Source organism: Lichenostomus cassidix, chromosome 2 (genome assembly GCF_008360975.1).
Source record: "Lichenostomus cassidix isolate B80296 chromosome 2, HeHo_3.0, whole genome shotgun sequence".
NCBI lineage: Eukaryota > Metazoa > Chordata > Aves > Passeriformes > Meliphagidae > Lichenostomus > Lichenostomus cassidix.
Window position 1 is genome coordinate 6,196,103 of NC_139482.1, and position 25,734 is coordinate 6,221,836.

General features: G+C 40.0%; 1 protein-coding gene across 11 annotated transcripts in view; it reads right to left on the reverse strand.

Annotated features, from left to right (window-relative positions):
* KMT2C (lysine methyltransferase 2C) overlaps positions 1-25,734 on the reverse strand; it is a 192,015-nt gene that overhangs the window by 93,086 nt on the left and 73,195 nt on the right. For all 11 annotated transcript variants that reach the window (XM_085050232.1, XM_085050238.1, XM_085050243.1 and 8 more), the window contains 3 exons: positions 21,423-21,629; positions 18,237-18,376; positions 16,714-16,823 (listed from right to left, as the gene is read on the reverse strand). In XM_085050232.1, coding sequence (XP_084906358.1) covers positions 16,714-16,823; positions 18,237-18,376; positions 21,423-21,629 — 457 coding nt within the window. The remainder of the gene's footprint in view (positions 1-16,713; positions 16,824-18,236; positions 18,377-21,422; positions 21,630-25,734) is intronic.

Genomic DNA, 25,734 nt, shown 5'->3' on the forward strand with positions numbered 1-25,734 from the left:
ATACAGTCACACTGTGCTTCCAAATGACACAAGGCTTGACGAGGACATCCAAATTTCATTACGCTTAATAAGGCTTAGTCATTTTATGGAATTTACTTCATGGCAATTCAGTCAGCCAAACAGTGGGAGTCCATTTTCAGGCTCCACTGACAACACTGGCCAGACCTCCACTGCCTGCAGCTGGAATTTAAACACAGCTCACAGGTAGGCACATCCACAGGGAGGCCAAAATTTGGATGACAGTCTTGGGCTGTCATATGTTGACAAAAGTTCTCTATTGGTACCACAGCCAAGTGCACACCAAAGTTTTTGTCAGCGCAAAAACTTTGTTTTTATCAAAAAAGGGATGTGAATGGACACTGTTTACAAAGACTACTAAATTCTCTTATATACTTTTGGGACACTTAGACAAAACTTCCCAGCCATTTCTCAGAACAGAAAAGTCATTAAGGAAAACATTTTGCTCATCTTAAAAACAACCTCATTCATGGGACTTGCAATTTGTCAGGAGTTTTAGTGTGGGGGATGCAACTTCTGCTCTTTTGCTGCAGACCTATACAGATGTCACCAAGCTTGAGAAGACTTTTTTTTTTTTTTTTTAATGTAAAACACTTCCAGAAGTTTGTCAGTGAAAAATCACAGAAAAACCTACTCTTATTGACCATGACTGATACTCTCCAACTTTGAGCACTGACTGAACATCATGTACCTTCTGCGAAGATTCCTTCATCTGACAAGGATTAGAGGGAGGAAGTCTGTAATAAATTCTCTAAGCCTAAGCACAAAAAGCCACTGGAACAGAAGCAGACATCCCTAAGGTTCATGGTACTACTGTCACTTAATCACCTGGGGAGTAGGAGTATCCACTACACAGGCAGATGGACAAGTAAGGGGCAAAGACACAAAAGGGATTCACTGAGTCAAGCAGTCTGATGAGACTGGGAGGAGAAACCATGGATGGAGATGGAAGCTGAGGAGGAGCATGGATGACACTTCAAGGGCCAATTAACCAAACCTGGGCACTAATATTGGATAAAGAGCTGAGGGAACTCAGATGCTGAGACACACAAAATGGTGAAGGGAGAGGTATCAGGAAAAACTAGGCAAAAGGGACGAGGAGGGATGAAGAGTGGGAGTGGCTAAAAATACCAACTTGAACAAAAAGTCAGAAGTCTGAGGCAACTGAAATTGGATGAAGATTACGAGGAGGAAAAGTACACTGTCCTCTGACACCCAGTGCTGTATCACTATCACTCAGCCAGCTCAAATATCAGCACTCTCTATGTAGCCACAAAGGCTTTAAACCTGCAGTTTGGGAGGTCTGCCTTTTCCTTTTTCTCCCTGACAAAAGGAAATGATACAGTCAGACAAATACAAGGCAACACAGGGACACAGAGACAGAGATAAAGGAATGAGGAGGCACACACATACGTGTGCACTAAAACACAAGGATTAGAGATCAAATGTGGATTTTGTGCATAAAATAGATCTTTTAGGAGGAGTCACTGCATTAAAGGAAACTCTTACCTGTAAGACTGCACCTAAATTTATAGAGGGGAAAAAAAAAGTATTGAAAAGGTTGTGGATGGCTTGTGGCACAAGAAAAGCACTTAGTTATGGTAGCTGAGCAACAGCCTGCAAAAGAGTTCTAGTTTCACTTCTTTCATGAAGTTCCTTAAGGATACTGGGTAGGGCACATAGTAAATTTTTTCTTAATTTTTTTTTTTAATTCTTAATCTTACTGTTAAAATCTTGGTGTTTTCTCTCACCTGTAAAAATTCAGCCTTAATTTCTACATAGATTGTGCACTCACAACTACAACAGAGTGAAGGAAGAACTGTAATATCAGTGCAACCTTTTAAAGTGAGTCAGAGTATTTTTGTAACTCTTTCAATCTGCCATCCAAATTAGCAGATATAAATATATTCAACTTCTCTAGGGGAAAATGTAGCCTAAGATGCATAACAAAGCCACATAGATCTGCTATTTGGAACAAAAAATTACAGCCAAGTTATTCACATGTTCATTATAGTAAAAACATTATAGAAAAACCCACGCCAAAATGAGGAATTCTTTCTTTTTACAGTATCTGAGTGGTCTACATACCTACACACTAAACAATAATGAAAAGATGTAATACTGAAGAGCTTTATACTAAGGCAGCAATGTCCATCCTATGGACTGAGCTAGGCACAAACTGTTCTGCACGTGGTCCTACAATTAAAGATGCATAATCAGGCATAGGCACAAAAGACATTAATTGCGTGCAAAGGACACTAACTGTGTGCAAATGATGTTAATTGTGTGCAGACAAACTGTCTTCTGACATGTCCTTACTTTGTGTTTTCATTTTATTGTCTTAATAATGCACTCTTTTAAGAAAGATTTTGTAGATATATTACCCTCATTTAACAGAAAATTGATGTCAGCCAAAGTCACTATATATATACTCAGTGATACATATAATTTACAAGGCAATAGAAGGGATGGGGTGACAAGAAACTCTGGATTATGTAGAGACATAAAAAAATGCAAGAATTTCCTGCCTTTAATACCTTGCTCATTAGTGAGCACCTCCTTAATATTCCTTCCCCACTGACTGCAATCAGTACCTTATTGTTCATAATTCCTATTTCCTTCGCTGTTCCTAAATTGCTCTCTCCAAATGGCACAAAGTCATCGTAAACAAAATCCTACATCTTCAGTTCACTAATTTTTGTAAATTGAGCTCAAACAGAACAATTAGGTGGCATACTTTGAAACTACCAGCTTGAACATTAATATAATTTCTTTCCTAATAAAAACTTGACACATTTTATCTGGCTGGGGCTTTTAGCCTTTTTTTCAATTTGACTAAATTAGTCACTTACATGTATCTGCCCCATTCCTCCTCCCAAGACATGGAATTCCCAAACATTACATGAATTTTTAACTCACTAGCCACTGAAAAAAACAAACAAGTCTCATGTTTTTCCATCCTGTCTCATCACTGATATTCCTTGAGCAAGCATTGTGAAGTGCAACATCTTGACGTAGAATTTAAAACCCTAAAATTAGTGGTCAAACATTTAAGCAGGTTATTCAACTGTTGTTCTGGGCTTCAGGGAGGTCAGGATAAGAAGAGGCTGTTTGTTTCAGTTTTGCAGAATGCTGCCTCAGTAGCTTGTGAAGAAAAAAGCTGCCAAATTTTGTAATGAATTCCACAGAACATTAAGTCTGATGCTTAGCAGAAGCCATAACTGTTAAGTAAATGATATCCTTTTGATGAATACCCTTATTTGAAAACAACATTGATTCTTCTAACCCTCTAGCAGTGTCCCAAAACAGATGTGCACAACTGCAAATTCTGTTTGCTTTCAGGTTTACGAAGTGTGATGACATTTTTACAATCCTGCATGAGCCCTTTTACCCAGGAGTAAAATAAAGCACAATAATTCCTCACCATCTGTTTGTTAATTTTGCATTCATTTAACTTTGCATTTTAAACTAATAATCATTTTCTTATAATATAGTTTGCTCCATTGGTAGAAATTACAGCTGTTCAATTAAAAAAAGAATGGTTTATAACACAGTTTTCCTCTGAATAATTCCATTGCTCTTAATTATAGAGATGTTAGTGCCATCAAATGGAAAAGAACTGCCAGGGATTAGTGTTATGCTTTATATGTCACAGATTCTTTTAGTAAATGTACATATTTTCTTCTGTTCCAGCACCAATTCCTACTTGGTCTCTTTTACATTAAAACTCCTTTTCTCAACTACAAGACTGTGTGTGTTTTTTAATATTGTTGTATGTAAAGGTACAAACAATTAAATGAAGCTTCTGTTTAATTTGTAGCACAAAGTCGAACTAAGCACAGTCCTGCCTCTTCATAATGCTTTTCCCTAATCTCTAATGACAGGACAAGGAGGTTTTGATATTTTTATTTCAGCTGGTTACAGCTAAACTAGGGCTAGAATAATGTCCTAAAAGCTTTTTCTCACCATGTTTACAGTCAAATGGGGAAATCCCATTCCTTTATCAAAAGTAAAACCGCATTGAAATAACATGAATAATACATCAGAGCTAGTGAAGGGGAAACAATTTGGGTCAACAAAAGATGTGGTGCCTGCAGAAAGAGCAGGAGCCAGTCTGAGATTCTGAGAGCTCTACCGTGGGTTCTGTGTTATGCTCTGGACAGAGTTTTTGCACACAGACCAGGCTGTAAGTCCACAGCAAGGCCACGAGCCCTTAACAAAGCCTGTCCCCACGCTAACACAGCGGAAAGTCTACTTCACTGTGGTTCCTGGGCTTAATCATCATCATCATCTACAAAAAAACTCCTCAAGAGACACAGGCTGCTCAGCTAATTCATGTGAGCAGTCCAGTAGTATTAGAGAGCTATTCAGATCGTTAAAACAATCAAGAAGATTGCACTGTTTTCTAAAACCGATTTTATCTGATGGCATAGAAATCCCAGCATCAGATGACATCCTAATTCTACTAACAATTCTGTCACAGTACTAGGATGAGTATTTTACTTAAAACACCCATAAGGCAAGAGACGGTTTACCACAATATTGATTTATTTCAATTAAAGGAGTTCAGAAAAGGCTGAAAAACACTCAATTGGTGAGTAAGAGTGTAACAGAACACTCACCTACAGAAATTAACTTCCAGAAGCACCACACACAACAAGCTCACATAAAATCAGGAGTGGAAGTACAACCACATGTTACTGAGATGCTCAGCTTCTAAGTCCACCCAGAATCCTGAGTATCCTGACCTTTCAGTTTCTCAGATGAGTGAACATTGCTGCCAGGGCCGACCTTTACTGGGGGATTTATCCCACAGTATTTTATATCTGACAGGAAGCAAACATTCTGGAAGTGCCCAAGGCACATTCTGATGTGATGGATGCATAATGATTTGCCATCTATTTCAAGTCACTCTCATTTAAAAAACTCACCTGGTATGACATGTGAAAAAACAGAAACTCTTATTGGAGGTATCAAATCCATTTACGTTTTGGAAAACAAGTATTTGCTTCATAAAGCACAAAGAATAATAATAACTGAACTGTCTTCTTGTGTCATTTCTCTAGAAGTTCCCTATTTGCTTTTAAATGTTTATGATTTGTCAAGACATCTCTGTGGAAATAGCACACAAACACCTAATATTTTGTAACATCCTGCAGTAATTGAAAGGGAAAAAACCCTCGGTGCTTGTTTGAATATTTCGTTGGATTGGGTATTTAGATTCAGATTCACTATTTCTTCTGCAGATTCTGTCACTCTTCCCAGTTCTTTGCAAGGCAATTTCATACTGAAGCAGAGTGGGCAAAAATTTTTGACCAGTATAAATTAAAAACTGGAAAGGAAAAGGTTAGATGTGGAAGTACTTACAGTTTAAAAAAAAAGCGTCTAGATTTCAGATTAAATACATGTATCTGAAGTGAGACCATGACACTGCAATATAGTGTATCAAGTTGTTTTACCAATGTTAGATGCTTCAGGAAATAAATATTTATTTATTTCATAACAGCTACTTTCCTTCCCTGATGTACTGAAGAGGAAAATGACATCTTTGAAGGAAAACATTAGTAACACTGAAAACCCACTGGTAAAAAAAGCTTATGGGAAGTGCTGCTTTGAGAACATGCCACTTAATCAGTTCTTCAATTAATATTACTCAATAGGAATCTTATTATTAATCATGATTATGATTCATGGAACACCTACACGTTCATTACTAGCACCAGACCTACTATTGTCTGCCTACTTTTTACTCCCAGGTCAGATGTGCAGAATGGGGAGGACAACTCCATACACGAAAATAAACAATACTACTCTTTCACATAAATAAATGCCTATCAACAGTGGACTATTAGGAAAAAGGGCTTTAATGTAAGTAATGTCTGTATTTCCCACTGAGGTGATGCACTTGCACAGAAGGGCAGTTGCTCCACATTTGTGAAGATTCCTAAGATGTCTCTCTCATGCCTGATTTGCTCCATGTTATTAAAAAACCACTCAACGACACCTGCATTAATGGCACTACTTCATACTGATGTCTGCAATATTTATGCTCAATCTGCAACTCTGGGACAGAACTTACACTAATGGAAGTCAATAACAAAATCTTCAGGGAGTTCAAAACTATTTTTTGCTAATGGTTTGATTTTGCGAGCTGCTGAGTGCACCAATCTCAAAAGTAGTTTTTAGGCTACTGCTTAAAAGCAAATTGATGCCAACAGACTTATATGAGCACTCCTGAGTTTTAAATTAAAGTATGTTTGTGAGATTTTTTTGAAGATGGGTGAAAACCCCAAATGAAAACACATAATATAATTTATATTAAACAGGAAAAAACCTCAGACTCTTTTGACAGGAATAATCAGAACTCCTTTATAATTCTAATTTCATTAAAGAATCTGGACTTTAAAGCTCTCATTCAAAAAAAAGCATGTGACCCACATCCATGATAAATTTAAAAGACATGCTTAAATAAAATACCATATAAAAGGGAAACTGCTGTGAAACCTAGATTAGTCAGTTGTGTAACACTAAGCAAACAATGCTACAGCTGAGCAAATATACCTACTAGTCCCACAGAGGTATTTTTTCCTTTTATTCCTGTGCTACATATTAAGGAGAAAGCTGCTGAAGACACCTTTTTATTTCTATAATGCTCAAAGCATAACAAGGACCTGTCCTCAACTAAAACTAACCAATATTAACTCCAAAAGACTGATTAGTCTTTTTTCATAAATACATCCATCATACAAAAGGCAAAATTAGACCCTTGAGCACCAACAATAAAAACCCCCAGATTAGCTATAGAAAAGACTGAATATAAAATATTTAAATCAGAAGCAACCATGAGTGAGGTGGTAATAAGGCTGGAAAAGGAGGGTTGCATTCCAACACCCACAAAGTCGAGGAGATTGGTGGCACTGCCACACTTCCTTGTATAAACTTTGATGGACTTACTACTGGCATGCTAGTTAAGAGATGGGTATGGTTTCCTGACTTTTTAAACAAATGCAGAGCTCCAGTTTTGTTATTTGCAGAAAATATTACTGGGCTAATAATTTAAATAAATTTGTTAATATTTTCATATATTTTAAAGTAAGATTTTACTTCCTTGTTCCACATTTAGAATTCAGGGGCATTATTCTGTCGTTTTCTCTCTTTTGTAGACATTGAAGGACTATGCCATTGCTGCTGAGCACAGAAAGACAAGAGAAAAGGAGCACCTTAGTATCTACATTCTCATGTTCTACAGCAAAGCCCCAAAATGGGTCAGTCCCACCAGCAAAATGACACATCACCAAGGAAGAAAGAACATTCTTGGTTGGAGAGACAGTGTGATTTATATTTAGTGGGTTTTCTTTGCTCTTCAGAGATCAGGTTCTCCCTCTTTGTAACACATAACCCCCTCCCAGGTTATAAAATCTTGAAATGAAATGTTAGTGAACTACTATGTCATTGCCATAATGCTCAGAGTAACATTTATGAAATACACCAGGGGAACTGGGGGGAGAAAAAAAAATAGAGAATTTCTTTGAGTATATTATGAAAAAGAGTATTTTCTACTCAAGTCATGCAAAGGAAGAAAAGGTCTTTGTGAAACTCACTTCAGCAGTTTACAACACTCACTGAACAATTTCACTTCAGAGCTTTCAGTAAATTATTTCAGTGAATGCTACTGAATAAAGGAAACCTGCACTGGAAATTCCTCCAGGAACACAGGCCCTTTCACGTTTCTCAGCTAGGCTCTTTGGCTTTCATTCCTGGGCTGTTGCTGCTTCTCAGTCTCTTTCTGTGCCCCCAGTGCACTTTGTCTGGTCCCTACACCTCAGCTTGCCCTCAGCATCTGCAGTGCCTATCACCCATTCAGCATCAAAACCCTCTCACAAACGCCTTTGTAGCCACAATCTCTCTCCCGATTCTGATACTCACCTATCTGACAGCTGGAGTTCAAGAAAGGTGCATTTTTCAAAGTGTTCACCTTGAAAAAACACACACTGAAAACTCTAAGGCTGACTCTGCTTTCCTACCTGAGAGCCATGGGAGTGCTCCCAGGGCGAGCTCCCTGGAACCTCCTCCTGGCTCCACAGCTGGAAGCCAGCAGCACCACTGGAGAGAAAACCAATGGTGGAGGCTGAAAAATCAAACACTTCCCCCTTCAGATGAAGCCATGTGAACCATCTTAAGGAAAGACACTTTGTGCTGCCCAAGTAAGCCAAGGATTTTCCTTTCTCATTTGCTGCTGTACTCCAGAAATGCAGTTACTATGGGAAAGATCACTGAGGTAGATTCACCTGCCAGAAATGACACCTCTGTTCAGGTATGCAAAATTGTAGGAGACACTGAGCAATGAAGAAAAATTGTATTTGTGTGCTGGAAAAAGTGACAGTTTATGAAAAGTTCTGTCTCACTCTGAAAAAAAAGTTTACTTAAACCTAACTAGAATCCATGCACTGGTCATTGTCCCTGGCATGGGTAAGCTCTAGGACTTGGTTCTTTGGGACCAAATAAAGAACAAGACACAGTTCTACTCCAATAAGTGAGTTCCAATGTGCATTAACAGCACTGCTTGCTATGCAGACAATTTCACAATATTTTTTTCATGTACTTGGAAACAAACAGGTAGGAATACAAACACAGATGTTATTTCACAGAAGGCTCGAGACAAAGCACATCAAGAAGAATCTTAAAAAAAAAATTGTTTAAAAATGTGCATCTTTTGTTCTGCTTCATCTGAGAGGAAAATTCTCCTCCGAACTGCAATTCAAAAATTAAAGCCTGCCCTCCTCTTGTAAATACAATCAACATGATGAAGACAATATAAAAAAATTAACTACAGCTCATTAAGTTTCTCATGACCACATGCTCCTTCTTCCAGTCAAGAGGCCAGAAATCACACTGGTAACAGGTTATCAAACAAGGAACTACTATACAGACTGAAAAGTCACATTACAGTATTTATACTTGTTAAGAATCAAACTCCATAAAGAAGTATCCAGAAAAAGCTCTAAATCAAACACTTTCCTGATATTTGGTATATTGATACTCTACTGCACATTAGCACATAAACAGATCAGTGAAAGGAACATCTTTTGTTTCTTGAGATGCTAATTTTAAAAAGTGCTAAATTGGACATGTGTCATATAGTCTTGAAATAAGTATTTATTCATATTCATATTAAACTTTTCCACTTGTAAAAATTCCAAAGACCTTAACAGGCTGAAGCATAGTACTGGGTTTACTGGAATGTTAACAATAAAAATGTTTAATTATGGGAAAATAACTGAAAAATTCTGCATTTATTTTAAATGAAATTTTGGCTAGGGAAAAAGCCTAATATTGCTCAGATTATTTTAGAAACAGGATTTTAATTAAACAGTTTAATACTGTAGCTTTTTATACCTTCATTTTTTTCACTGGCTGGCTTACTTGGGAAGTTACTGAATGATAACAGCATATCTCACACCACATCTGAAATATCAGTCAATAACAAATGGTGGGGAAGAAAAAGACAGATGAGCTCTTCACTCAATAAACCTCACTGCACTGCCACAATCAACACTTACAAAAAACCTCTCCCTCAGCCATGTACCCAGACTTATGCAAGTATCAAAATATTCAGAGGTGAACAATAATTATGTCAGAAAGGTCAGGAATATGAATGAAGGGTTTTTCCCTCAATAAATGGAAAATTCAAAATAATTCCCAGACCCCTTCTTTCATGGAAAGTGCTTAACTTTTCTTTAGTGACATTTTTTCTCACATTACTGCCTCTTACTTTATGACCAGAACTATTCAGACAGACCAGTCCAGTTCATAGCAATCCTTCCAAACTTTTTCATACACCATTAAAGATCCACATACAAGTGTGGAGTCTGATTATATCCCAAGGTATCCATAAATTATGTGCCAAAATCACTACAAAAACGTACTAGGAGAAGCGCAATGTTCTCAATACGCATTTACTGAGTTTTAACTATTACTTCATTGTCTCAAATACCAAGGGATTTAGCAAAACGTATTTTATTTTGTTCTAGAAAATGTGGTCTAAGAGACAACTGGAGAAGCTGAAAACTATGTTTTGAAAGCTGAATCCTAAACTCTGTAGCTTTAAAGGTGCTGTGTTTTGATAGGGAACAAAACTCTTTATCTGTCAGAAGTGTAATTTACATTTTTTTGTTCTGTGTTTCACTGCAGAAGAAAAAATAAAATCACAGAGTCAAAGAATGGTTTGGGTTAGATGGGACATTAAAGATCATCCAGCTCCAGCCCCCTGCCATGGGCAGGGACATCTTCCCCTAGACCAAGTCAACCAAAGCTCCATGCAACACAGCCCTGGACATTTTGAGGGACGGGGCAGCCACAACTTCTCTGGGCAACCTGTGCCAGTCCTCACCACCCTCACAGGAAAGGATCACTCCCACTCTAAATCCAGTCGTAACATAACCTCTTTCTTTTTGGAGGCATTCCCCCTCGTCTTCTCACTACATGGAGCTTTGAGCAACCTGCCTGGAAGGTGTCCCTGCCCATGGCAAGGGAGCTGGAATTGGATGATCTTTAGTGTCCCTTCCAACCCAAATCATTCTGTGATTCCATGACCTCAAATGAACAATGATATGTCACGGGAAAGTTTATTTCGGTTCAAATGAAAGAATACTTTAATCGCTGTCAACCTGACAATGCTAACAAGAATTAAGCTGTGGATCTTAAGGAGCAGGCAAGTATCTGCTCCCAAACTGCTGGACCACAAAAAATCTGAACAGACAAAGAGGGCTCATGGCAGCTCCTTAACCTGAACAGATTTACCAAAGCTGTACTCACACCACTTACGGTGTACAAAGGTATTCCAGAAGAATTATACATGTAAGTCAGAGCCAACTCTGATAATTTTAAGATACCACAGCTGCCTTGCAGAACTTGGAAAAATAAGCTTTCTGATGTTATTTACAAGCTGTAAGAACAATTCACATTCTTCAAGACAATAAGGATCTGGCTTTAAGTGACCAAATCCAAACCATTCTGGAACAGGGTAAATCACAGAAGATAATCTGCAGTGTTAAACTGTCACCAAAGTTGTACCCTCAGTCAGTAAGGTCCTTTAAAAACAATGCTTGTCATCAACAGCAGGGAAATGGCTACAGAGCTCTAGAAAAACTCCAAAGTAAGAAGAGGGAAACTCTGGAAAACTGAAATAGCCCATGGCCCCCATTGCTGAGGTGCTACACGATGTCTGAAACATACCAGGAACTGAATGGAACTACCAACCTGGCCTAAAGCACATGCAAGTATCTTCTGGGTCAGACACATGTCACTATTCCTCCAGTCTTTCTTCATTTAGCATGTTCTGTGTTGCAGTCCTCTAAGAGGCGGCAACCCACAAAAAAAGTAGAGATGTTATTTTGGAAGAATACTTCCTGCAGTACTTCCTCAGTTGCAGGACAAAAGCAACTACAGGAAAAAAACCTCAGCAAGATAAAAATCAGAAAAGCCACTCCCAAGAGCAGCCAGGTAGTTCCTCCCAAGCTGTAGCAAAGGGAAATGAGGATAAATCAAGTGCCTTGTGTGTGCAAAAGCACCATAAAAAAACTCAAGAGTTGGGAAAGGAACTTCTGAATACCAGAGCTGCTCATTTAGTTTCATATTGCAACACTCCTCCTTGAAAAATGGGCAAATACGGAGAACTCTGCCTAGAAATGGTATAAATTAAAACAGATTACATTTTCTTCATGCATTTTTCTCTGGATTTAAGAATTAGCAGTTCTTGCAACAATGAAAAAGGAAGAAGGGAGCTTTTAAACCATCAAAGAACTGCAAATCCTGTACTCTAGCTAGAAAAACCCCGCATCACTCCATGCTCTGTTCAGCTTGGTTGAGACATACATGAAGCCAACACTACCCCCACATTCAGGATTCTGTCATCTAAGACACTTCTCACACAGTTTTTGTCAACAAAAAGTAAAATCAAATGAAAAATTGCTATGGTTACATGGGTAGAATCCTCCACAGTGTATGAAGTTAACGGTACATTAAGATGTTGATACTCATTTTTACACACAAGGAACAACAAAAGGAAGTATTGTTTTAGCCAAACTGGAAGCAGCACAAAGAAAACACACACACACACCCCACTAAAAATATGGACAATTATCCCCAAAATGAGAAGTGCACTGAGACTAAGGGCTGAAGATTTATTTCAAATATGGACAATATTAGAATATGTATAAACTTGTTGCCCATCTTTCCACTCAAATCAATTCTTTCTAATCTAGCTTGGTAAGCATCAAGCTAGAATCAAGTCTCGAGCAAAGAATTTAAAACAGACTTTTCATTACTATCATGTTTCTCCTATTCAGTCTTCAAGCAGATAGGAACCTCCTTCTTGCTTTCCACCAACACTGTTTTCTTTGACTTCAGTGTCCTTGACAAACTCTCCCAGACTTAGAAACTGCTTTCTACATCTTATCAGAAGAGAAAGCTGGCTGGGAAAGTTACCCTTGCATTCCTTTCTTGCACCCAGTTTGTTCAAAAGTAGTTCAAACACATTATCTGCTTCCTTAAACTCACATTCTGAATTGAGCTATTTACATATTGGAGGGAAAAAAGCAGTCCACCTTATTTGGGACTCTGTAGCATACAGAGAAGCTCTGGCTAGACAGTGTGAAGCAGACAATTAACAAACTTTTTTTTTCCTCAGCTGACTCTAGAGCAACAAACAGCAACCTACTTAATATATGTAAAATAAACATGAAAACTACAAAGCATTATTTAAAATTTAAAAATACCTGAAAATATTTCAGAAACCAGTCTTGCTAAAAGGTGAAGAAATGCAAGCCTTGAAGGACTCTACATTTTACAGGCCAGTAAGTTCACATTTCCAAATATCAAAAAGCAGGAGAGTTAAAAAGGTGTAAGACTGAAGCCAGAAATGTAAGAAAAAGCTGTAAACTACACTTGTCCACATCTATTATACTTTTTCCAGGGAAAAAAACCCTCTAATTTCTGTTCAATCAGTTTCTCTTGCTTAATTTAATCTTACTAAGTCTACAATTCATACAGTTTTTGCATCTTACATTAAATATCTGTAGAAACACCAATAAAAGTCTATCTTCCTAAAGCTGACAACAGGACACCTTCTTTACTATGGTGAATTTTATATACTGAGTAAAACACGAATTGTAAGAAAATCAAGTTAAGTTTTGGCTCAAACAAATCACTGAAACTTTTTTCTCCCCCACTTATATTTTGAAGAGTTGTTTTCTTTCAAACCTTGGAACAAAATTACTCCAAACCCACATGAAAAGCTATTAAAGAAGTGAGGGAAGGACCTGCCACATCTGGGTGTTCAAACTCTTTACCTAACATACTGTACCAGAATAATTAGGTGAATTCTTAGGAGTCATCCTGAGAAAAGCTCTGGCACCAGGCTTGTCACCAGGATCACCTGGTGACAAGTTCTTCCTTATGATCTCCTAAACTTAGAAAGCAGTTCTGAGAAAATCCATGACTCTCCCTTACTGAGATAAGCAAGACAAGCAATGAGATGAACTGAGGCACAAACACACCACAAACCTGGCTGTATATTCCACCTTTCCTTTGTCCCTTGTCATAACCCAACAGGATACACAGGATTTCAAGCACCTCACACACAATGCAGGTCTGTGCACTCATGAACAGTAAAGAATGGCAAACCCCAGACTTTGAAAGAAAGACAAAGAACCCACCTCTGTCTAGACACAAATACATGGAACAAGCTGGTCAGGTGCCTTTGCCAGGCCTTCACAATGAGCAAATCAAAAGAAAGAACTGAAGAAGAAAGACATGCTAAGCAGGGTATTTTGTGAGACATTCACAGATACTGAGATCTCTGTAGTGTTGCATTTTAAACCTTCAGCAAACAAGGGACCAGAAGAAAACCAAAACGGATAAACATACGTATTTTGGAACAGGTCAATGAAATATGTCCACACAAGCTTTACTAATGCAATCACAAGTTCAGTGAAGCCAAATGGACATCTCAACTGGTAAACAGAGTAATAAGAAACACTGTCAGATCCAGTTAAAGCAGATTTGCAAACAATAGGCAGCCTAACTAATGAGAAACATGAATGTAGCTCACAAATTAAAGAGACCTTCAAGGTAAGAACTGCCCCAAAACACTCTCCACAAATTAAAATACCTAAACCAATGGACTACACTATCAAAAGTTTGTTACACTTCAAAAATGCATTTTTACATGAACAGAAGGGAAAGATAATGTACTTTCCCATCTATGGAAAGATGTCAGTGCTGCAGACCACATCACAAACCAGTTCCGCATGCCAAAAGACTTCCAAGAAGACAGAAATCCCCAACCAAGCAAGCAACAAAACCCAAAGCAAATTTGGTGGCAAGCAGAGGAAACAGCATACAGCTTGGTTTTATTTTAACTATTTTTCTGTATGCCCTGAGCACACACTTGCATTTGCATGCCCAACAGATTTCAAAACATCTGAAAAGAAATTTTCTTTTAAAATGCAGAAACATCAACTTAGAAAGAAGCTCAAATGAAAACAAGCATAAGATGCTCCAATACAGAAACATACATTCAATTATTTAATTTACCTTTCATTTGAAACTTTTTTAAAGTAACTCGCATTTTCCATTACCACAGAGGATAACAACTTTTTTCTGCCTTCTTTATCTTAGTAACAAGTTGAAAAGTAGTGGAAGAATTATTACCAAGCACTACAGCCTGGACACAGGCAAACACAGGATTACTAGGGCTTCAAACCACTTCCACACAAACTCCTTGAGCAATCACTACACTTCTGCTCTGTAGTCAGGAACAGAGAACGACAGAAGAGTTTGGTCCTTATTTTAAAAAAAATAAAAAAAAAAAACAAAAGCAAACAAATCCCTGGTGTGATAGCGGGATAAAGAAGTCCAATTCCATCTAGCTATTCTTCTAGAATCACAGTTGTGCCTTTACTCAGCTCTCCCTGGGGATATCACAAGAAGGATAAAAGAGAATAACCAAATCAGCGCCATTCTTCGCTGGCTGACTGCTGGACTACACAAAGGGAGTTTCTCAACAGTTTCAGCAAAGACTGAACAGAAAATATGCAGAATGGCACTTGATTCAAACTCCTCTCCTCTCTCTGCATTGCCCTGAAACATGTGCAACAGGGGGATCTAAACACTATTTGCAGAATTTGAAAAGATCAGTAGAGAAGATTCAGTGCAGCACATGAAAAGACGGGGCAGAAACGGAAACTGCAATACTAGAAATGTTCATTCTTCAAAAAACTGTAGTGAAATATTTCTACTGCAAACATCTACACAAAACTTAAAAGGTACTGAAGACACAAAGGTGAGGCACCATCACCCTGAGCACAGGGGAGGAGCAAGGTACTGCACAGAAAGAAATGAAACTGAAATAACGAAAACAGGATGAAAATCAATACAGCAAAATACAAACCTGAACAACTCAACCAGGATATCTGTTAGAAAAAAATGACTACAGACAGGAATGAGCTGATCACAAAATGACTACAAGCCAGAAACAAGGGAGCAAAAAACTTTTCAGCAATGACATTGAAAAAAAAGTGTTCAATTTTGAATATTCTTTCAAATCTTATTATTGTTTTTTTATACACAGACACATACACACACAAAAATGTTTTAACATTTTCAAGCTCATCTAGAACTTAATACTGTCAGGTTCATTAATTCTGAATAGTCTTTTCTTTTGAAAGCAAAAACATAGAAATTTATTCAATTATTCAAAACAAAGCATTTACTTAATACGAATAGAAGTAGAAGAGGGTGCAAGGAAAGCTGTATTCTATGGCTTGTATTGAAAGATTGATGTAAAGCATCTTTTTAGTCCACACAATGGAGAACATCTACTGGTATCTTCTGCCGATTTTTTTTGTTCTATTATAATGCATGAAAAACAAGAAGACCCAAGTGAGAAAAAAAGCCTAAGCATGAACACAGGAAAAACAGCAAAAATTACACTGATTTGCTGATAGCATGGCTGATTTAATATAAAAAATAAATTATTTTAAAAACCCTATCGGACATTCTTAAATATGACCAAAAGATATAGCCACATGGGGTAAAACCAAAGTGGAATACACCTTCAGTATTTCAAAATGCTACCAGAATATGAAACCAGAACAAGTTCATCCTTTTCAAAGATATCTACTTTTCCAAAGACATTACCATTTCAAATTCAAAGATTAAATATTTATCTGTGTATTTCTATCAGTATTTAGAGTATCAACTAAGTTTTGTAGCAAAGACTAGTTTTCCTATCCTAACCTGCTTTTTGAAGCTGGTATAGAAGTAATGGAGAAATTTGTTACTATATTCGAGTCATACAATTTCAGAATATAAACTTGTACAATAAATATTTCCTCTACCTAGCGGAGCATTTGCTAATTGAACTCAACTTTTCTTTTGTCTCTAATTTGTTTTGGTCAGTCTGGTTCTCAAAACTAATTAATGACATATTTAATGAGACTCTGTAGAACTTTTTAGTAAATTGCATCAGTAGATTTTACCATGAGGATCTGCCCAAGAAAACCTTATTATAAATGGGAGCTCAGAGATCCACACATGGATATTTTCAGTCACTTTGTAATTGCATTAGTCTTCTTTTCAACCCTACCCACCCTGCTCCCTTACAGGCTTCAGCATTCCAGTGTTTTTACTCACTTCTGTGCTCCCTGAGACAACAGCTTTGTCCACGTTCACCGATAGCTGCTCTTCAGTCTGGCAGACTCCCACAGACCACTCCGCACAGCGGTGATGAGCCCAGCAGTGACCTGTGTGTGCAGAGAGAGAAAGGGCCAGGGTTGTACAGCTCTGTCAAGCACCTCCTCCAAGCACGGAGAGCAGTGCTAGCAGGTCATACTTTCCAGATAAAACAGAAAAGTCTCTTCCTCCTTTTTTTCTTGTTGCAACACTGAAAGCTGGTATTATCATACACTGCAGTTACTATCAGACACTAAAGGCACTGCCATTTTTTTTCATACACAGCTCTTTTATATCTGTTTATAATTTTCAAGTGCCTGATCATGTTATCATAGCACTGCAGTGCATAGGATTCTCTGACTTTATGATTCTACACTCAATGCTTGTCTGACACACAGAGTTACACCTGACCTTATATTTTAAGGTAGATAACATTTGCCTATGTTTGCACTTTTATGATTCCTGAGGACTGGATACAGACTTCCATGTTAGAATTCAACAGGTAACTCTTACGAGAAGTTTCTAATTCAAATCTGGAAAAAACAATGCAAATGATGTATATTTTCAAAGGAATTCTCTGACTGCTTTATTACAGGAATTAGAAATGAGCTGTTAAAATTATATGTTGATCAACTTAGTAATTCAAGCTACAAAAAAAAATTCCCAAACATCTCTGTACGGGCTTGAGAAGAGTCATTTACAAATAATAGCACCTTTAAAAATGCAGATTCATAAACCCACCAATCCATCTACACACATTATAGTTTAACTGTTTAAACAAAACCACTGGATTTTATTTTTTTCTCTTAATTAGACCTTAAAGTAAGTTTCCACACTCATGAAAGTGTGACATTTTTATTATTACACAAATATATTTCCATTTTTTGAAGCCAAAATATGTGAATGGACTACTGGCATCAAAGCATTTGGACACAGATGCTTTCTGAAAAAGTAATTCATAACTTAATTAATAAAAAAGTTCCATTAAAATTAAAAAGCAGATGACAAACCAGACAGTTTTCTGACAAAAAACCTGCAGATTCTGGAAACATGCAAATTGCATTATGCTTCTACTGCTCTAATGATGCTGCTCTTTTAAATATTCTATTCTATTGTTTCCAATAACCCTGCATTTGCAGCAGGAGATCAGGTAACATCACAGGACTAAGACTTTTGAGAATTATATTAAGCTGTGCCTCGTTTCTTTTCTTTTCTCCCCAGACAGAATCATGGTACTGAAGGTATTACTACCTGAACACCAGTTCAGCAGTAGGTTACAAATAATTTCCCCATACAAAGCTGAGGATTCTCTTTTCTGGAGAAAGGACTACAAAAACACAACCTGACAGGGGCAAAAGCTACCAAAGCACCACAAAGACTTGACAAACATCACACCACAAAATACCAACAGCAGTAAAATTTCATTCATGTCACTGCAGCTACTGTACTGTGAAAAAAAAAGGGAGGATAACAATGGATCTTACCTGTTGGCTCAAATAAGGCTTGAACATCAATGTCATCTGGTAAGCCAACTGAACTGAGTTCATCCCAGAATTTGACAACGTGATCGTCAGAAGCAGTTTGGGTGCTTACACTTGTACATGATGCTATACTCGATCGAGATCTATTTTAGGAAGCAGAGAAACAAACTTAGAAGTGACCACATTCTTTGTTCAATTAGCCAGATACTCACAAATGATCCAAAACTCAGGAAAATTGGATGAAATTTTTTTCTAATGTGATAAAATATAAATCAACATGAACAAAAGTATTTCTTCCTTACATTTTAGCCCAACAGTTTTCCCAATAACAGTTTCCAGTTAAAGCTGAGATTGAGTAAACAATCCTGCTCTCTTCCAGTTCTTCAGGACACACATGCTTCTTTAAGTTTGATTCTGTTTGATACTAAAACTTGCCCAACCCTTGGAATGGAGAATTAGGTAACAACATTCAGAGGTGAGGTGCCTATAGAAAATACAACTAAGGGGGGAAGGTAGGAAAAAGACCAGGACTTCAAAATCAGTTTGGAAATAAACATGTTTATACAATGCCACCAGACATTATAAAAAAAGGGGTGAGGGTGAGCTGGAGGAAAGGAGTGGGGGGAGATTAAAAAATGCAGTGATATAAAGACTACTATATTGTACTAGTTCATAACCTTATTAATTTGTTCCTCAAATTTTAATCTCAACAGAAAACAATTCATACAACTCTGATTACTCCATTAAGAACACCCAGAAGCAAAGACTCCGCCTTTATTTCCTGCAGGCTAAAGAATATCTTGGACATCTAAGGGTGTGCATTTAGGCTTACTGATAAGAGACCTGATCACTGATGCCTCAACAATTGGAAGGAAAGGTGGTGCTGCATTTTCCACTAAGGTTCTTTGAACTTGATTACTCTCTGCTATTAATAACCCAATTGTATGCATTTGTAATACATACAGTAAGTACTGGAATTTTAACCTGTAGTAACTCTGCTTTCCTAAAAACTATGCATGCTTTAGTTCAGCCTTTACATTCATAAATACATTTAAAAAGCCCTTCGTTCATACGAGAAAGAGTAACACCCCTCTTGCACCACCCAAGAAATCTTAAAAGTTTTCCATTATAGTATCCTCATAACCTGCATCATTTAAAAAAAATCTATCCCAAAACCTATCAATTCTGACACTATCAACATTTAGAACCTCCTTAACAAAGCACTATGCTCTGTTTGACAAAACTGGTTCCTGAACACAGTTTCTGTCCAGTGGAATCACAGAACAGTGTGGGTTGGCAGTGATCAGGGACACCTTCTGCTATCTCAGGTTGCTCCAAGCCCCATCCAACCTGCCCTTGAACACTTTCCAGGGAAGGAGCATCCACAACTTCTCTGGGCAACCTGTGCCTGTGCTTCACCCCCATCACAGTGGAGCCTCCTCTAACACTAAACTGCTACTCACACCACTGAAGCTTAAAGCATCTTTAAAAAAAAATTAAATCCCAACTGACAAGTCATTTCTCTGTACAAAAAAGTGTTCTCACAAGATCAAACCAATCCATTCAAAGAATTTCTCAATTTACTCTGCAATCTCACCCTGCATAGAAACACTTTCCATAGAGTTCTCTGTAAATAGTATTTCATACACCTATAGAATACAGTCTGAGGTGAGGGCGTTACTTTTATTAGCTTTAAGAAAAGCCACTTTTCCATGCTGGCATTACACAATGTGCACTTTTGCGCCACCAACGTGAGGACAAAACGTTTGCTGTGCACCCAAGCAACCCCAGCGGGTGTAGAACACGCTGAGCAGCTTCTCCAGCAGCAGCACAGCCACGGACAGCTCTGACAGGGAGAGTTTGGTCGAGCCGGCTGCCGCCTCCCGGATTGCTTCCCTCCCCGGCCGGCCCGGCATCGCAGCCAATCCCTCAGTGCCCGGTGTGTGCCCGCACCGCCCACGGCTCCGCATCAGCACCCCACCCTCAGCCCCGCATCCCCGCCCGGCATCGGCACCGCCCCGCATCAGCACCCCGCCCTCATCCCGCATCCCTGCCCGGCATCGGCACCACCCGGCATCACCACCCCGCCCTCATCCCGCATCACTGCCCCTCATTGGCACCGCCCCGCACCGCCCGCGGGCCCGGATTACCACCCCGCCCGCGGCTCCGCCTCACCAGCCCGCATCGCTGTATCGCGTTACCATGCCGCACCACCGCCCTGCCCTCTGCCCCACACCGCCCTCATCACTGCCCCGCTCTCAACCCCGCATCACCCCCAGCCCCTCACCACCCCCAGCCCCTCACGGCCCTCAAGCCCCCAGAGCCCAGCCCGTAGCCGAGGCCCAGAGCCATGGCCTGTAGCCCTGCATCACCACTGGCTCCCTTCACGTTTCCCTAGGGCTGCAGCCCCTCTGTCACGCTGCCAGCACCGAGTGATCCCACATTCACCATCAACCGTGAATGAACCCAAGTCAAACACAAGCTCCCAGTGACAGGACAGGACCTTCATTCCCATAAAAACGTGGCTCTGATCAGTCCCACCCCAGTGCCCTCTCCAGACACACCGTGTACTGAACAAATCTCCACTGCGGGGCTGGGTGCTCCCCTGCCATCTCTCACATTACTGAGAGGCCGGGGGGCCATGGCCAAAGCCCTGTCTGGGAGAGCTGCCAGCGAACTGCACTCCTGCAGGGCAGGAACCACTGCTGGTGCCTCCAACAGCACAGGAACCAGGGCGAGAGCCAGCGCGGAGGGCAAGGGGAGAAACCCCAACCAGATGGGCAAAGGCTGCCCATTATTCCAGTCTACACTACACACGAAGTGTCTGAAGTCCATCCTCTTCCTCCCTTCGTGTGTGGTTTTACTTCAGCAACACAAGTAGATCTGTGCTTTACAGTAACTATGTCTTTTCTCTGTGTTCTTCCAGAGTAAAGATTCTCACTTGGGGAAGAAACCGACCTGTTCTTAAAAAGCAGAAGAGACAGCTACTGCTATACTGCTTGCGTGTTGGGTGTTCTGGGGTTCTGTTTTTAGTTAGGTTTTTGTATGTGCTGCTTCTCCCTTACAAAATGTATTAATAACCCACATTTTCACAAATACAGGTTATTTGCCTATTGCAGTCAGTACAGATCCTTCCTGAACTTCTTGCAAAATTAAAAATACTACGTATTTACTGTGAAACAGACTTACTTCTTCTGGCCTCTCTGTTTGCGCGGCACTGAGTTTTGCCTTGGAGTTCTCTCACAAGCTCCATCGGTGCTGTTGCTGGCTTCACTCTTATTTAAAGGCTGGTTTTTCCATGGGATAACAAACCCAGGAGTTGGACCGAATTGCTTTAAGTCTCCTTGTCCTAATGAGCTCCGTTCTCCACAGTAACAAAAGGCGCAGAGTTGTTCGCTGTAAAAGGGAAGATCATTACTTCTTTTGGGAGGGGAAAACCGGCAGAGGATACCCCATCAAAGAGCAAATTTCATGCTAATTTAACCCTTTATTATAAAACAACAAAAGCTCCCACTTGCTGTCAGGTATCAGAATTCAGCATCCAGCTGATTCACAGTTACATTAAAAGAACTTTATTTCTGTTCACAAAGTTGCCTGATAAATGAAACAAACAAACAAAAAAAATCTCCATTTTATATTCAAATGATGAAAACTTCCAAAATTCTGTGTCTCTAGACATCTGTTTGCTAAAAGGCACTAGAATGTTGCAGAACACAATTAACATTACAAAACATACACCTTTCTGGAAGTACATACAACTTATGTATAACACAATGTGCAAGTACTATACACTAAAAGGTTTAGTAACACTGAGAAAAATGGAACCATGAGAAAACCACAGCAATGGCCACAGTCACACCAGAGCACACGATATAGACAAATCCAAACATCCTTATTTACTTCAATATTTAAAAACAAAATAATGTCTAAAAGTTTTACTGGAGGCATTTTTTATTTACAGAACTGTGACCGTTGCAATACCCTGTACCATTTGCAATTATGTTTTAACTTGCACAACATAGCGACAGGATTGAAATGACAGCTCTGACAGCACTCCTTGTGTCACATCATATGGAAGCTACTGAAAAATATTTCTATAATAAACATATCCACAAACTTAAAATGTGAACTTCTGCAACTAATGCAGTTTGCATTAAAGGAAGGCCATCTAACACTTTTTTTTTTAATGCTTAAATGAGCAATTCTGTTTTCTTCGTATTTATGCCCCAAAGACCCCAAAAAGATGCCTCAGGGAATCAGGCACTTGGATAGAGGCTTGGTTATGCCTGGATTCCATTTAAATAGATTTCACTGCATCTCCAAGGTGGCACATTTGGGTTTGGGACACTCTGTGCTGTGTGAGTGAGAGGAGGGAAGTGAAGTGGGAGGAAGAGAAAACCTTAAGGCTAAACTGCTGTATAATATTTACTAAATTCTGGGGGAAAAAAAATAAAAACTGCCTGTGCTTTTCAGCCTGGAGATACAAGAACAGCAACAGAAAAAAGTGGAAGTGGAAAAGGAAAGTTCCAGATCAGAACACAAAACCCTGAGAATCCAGCAAAGCCCCTGAGATTTGGCTTATCATACTCTTGGATGGCTCCTTTTGCTCTCACCACAGAGGAACACCAGGAAGAAAGAAAAAGAAGAAAGAAACCTGAACTATTACAGTACTGGTAATACCAAATTACCAGATGCTATGGAAAGGAGCAGCACATCATGAGCCCAAAATGAAGCCCAGAATGAAACCAAATGCTTTTACTTGTGGTTGATAGGTAGGATTGCACTTTCAATAAGGCAGATGGACACTGGGAACATACACGCTGGTTGGCAGATAAAAGTCAGTCCCATTCATGGTACTGGAATTCCACCTTCCTATGGTACTGTTAGGAAACAATTGTCCTCATCCCGTGGCCCTCGGCTGCACATCCCTCACTGATCTACCTAAACACACAACCAGCATGAGCCACCACAACCCCCGGAGCTGATGGCAAATGTCTGACACGTTCCAGAAATCTTTAGAAAAAGATACACGAAGATAAAAAAAATGCAAAGAAAATATGGATTAAGGTAGTGTAAGAGCAGTGAAAAAATGAATAGTTACACCGAACAGTACATGTGTCTATTTTATGGATAGCTTTCAGGGTGACAGAGCAACAAATACACTATTACTTGCCTGTCAGTGACTGTAACCACTGGACTACTTGTGAAACCTGATCTGGCCTCACAGGCAGAGTTCCTAAGCAGGGAAAGCAAAGCTATTTATGCTGGTTGAGACTAGAGAGACTTGTGAGGAGACTTAAGAGATTTAAACAGGCAACACCATGGTATATAAATTACACTAGTTACAAACACAAGATTATCTGTGGCAGGCTATGCCTGCAAGTTACAGTGGCTAAGAGGCCAGCCGTAGGGGAGCTGAGACAGCCTGTACTATCTAGGGTCACAGTGACAAGAGGAGCAGACAGTGAGCCCCTGTGGCAGATTATGCACCACCGAGGAAGACCATTGGCCCGGACCTCTCCCCTGCCTTTTCTCCCTTATATGGACTTGTTTCTAGAGACTTCTCCAGTGTTCCCTCTTGAGTTGTATATCATTGGTTCATTTGAATTTGTACCTTCCCCTATTATGTTATTATTGGTCTGAATCCCTGTCCCTCTTCCCTCTGACTGTCCCGGTTGGTTCTGTGAGCCAAGCCATGCCCCATTTCCCTCCCCATATAAACCTGTGCAACTGGCTGTTCGGGGCTTGCAGCCTCCAGACATCCAGACCCCTCACCTGTCCCCTCTTCTCCGACCTGCTTCGCCTTCCCCGGACCTTCACCCTTGAACCAGAATAAACCACTGGATGACTGCAGACTGCCTGCCATGCATTCTTCCGCCGCCTGCGCTCCTCTGCCTCTTGCCCCCTTCCACCAGGCCGCTCAGCATCTCCAACAATTGGTGCACCAACATGGAGGCATGCATGGACTTTACGGTTGTAGCACGCCTTGCAAAAGGTGGTGCTCCCGAGAAGTTGGAGAGTTGGAGTCACCTCAACTCAGCCATCATCGTGCAGAAATGAAGACTGGACTGGACGGAGGTGGGACAGCCGGAAAATTGCAACCCATCCACGAAGACGCCGGGCTGTCACCTACTCCCGGGCTTCTCTCCGGCTCCTCTGCACCAGGACCAGCAACCGGACTGAGCCAAGCCAAGCTGCCTGCCGGGTTGGGCTGCCTCCGATCTCGTCGCCAAGGAACATCACAGTGCGGAGCCCTTTGTTGGTGAGGCAGAAATCCCTTTTCCCCTCCCCACTAAAACCCCAACCCCCACGGACGGCTAGGGGATTTGCAGAATTTGGAAGCCTAATTGGCTCCTCTGCCTGCACATCCCAAAGAATGCTCTACCTGCACATACCAAAGAATGCACTTTTACTCCCCTTTTTGTTTGATTTAGAAAAGTCCCCCTTTTGTTTCGTTTATGACTTAAATTTTTGAGAGACTGTTAAGAGAAAGATAGGTTCATCGTTGTCTTTGGTTACATCCTTCCTTTTCAACTTTAAAGTTATTTTAAGCGTGTCTTGCAGAGCTAGGAGATAGCCTCTTAAGTCAGCATCGAAGAGCTCAAAACGTACATGCATTTTTGTTACTTAAACCAAAGGAAGTTAACAGAAGTCGTTTATTTAGCAAAAGTGCTTCTCACAGTCTCCTCTCTAACCCCGTTTTCTCTTAGTTCTGAGTATATTTAGTTCACCCCCGTTCGTAACTTCCCTTTTTCCCACTCTCCTTTTCCCTTCATCCCTCTCCCCCTTCTACCCCTGACAAAGGGTAGTCAGCAGATTGCCTTGAGCTTCTTGCTAGCCCCTTTGCCCCCTTTGTCTGAGAGAGAGTGCCATCGTGACTTCTTGCTCCCAGAACCCCTTACTGGGAGCCTGCCTTGGCACCTCACTTAGACAGTCCCATTGTCTAGGTAGGGTTTGCATGTTTCCACCTTAGATAAATTTCCGTTCTTTGCGACCCACTTAGGCTCCTAATCCGTTGCCCTTGACTGGGACACTGATGTCCTATCTCAGCCAACAGTAAACCAGCAGCCCTTGACTGAGATACTGATGGACTGTCTCAGCCAACAGTAACAAAACCCTTACCTAACCCGTAGCCCTTGACTGAGATATACACTCAAAATTAAATTTAAAATGCTCAACTGATTTTTCTCTTGTGCTTTGTAAAAACAACATCTGCCTATCTCAGCCAATGGCAACGGAACCCTCCGTCCTCACCCCCTTTTCCAATCCCCCCTCTTATAAAGATATAAAAGTCCCCAAGATGGCAGTGGGGGACAGCTTTAACATCTTAAAATGGCGTGCCCGGGTTCCTGGAGCGGCTTCTCCTTCCCACAATCCCTTGCCTTTCCCGCCTCCCACTTTCCTTTCCCGCCTTTTAGACCCTCTTTTCCCACCGTTATGCTATCCCTTCCCCCAGTGCTGCTTCCAGCCCCTTGAAACATCTAGCACTGCCAACTGCCAT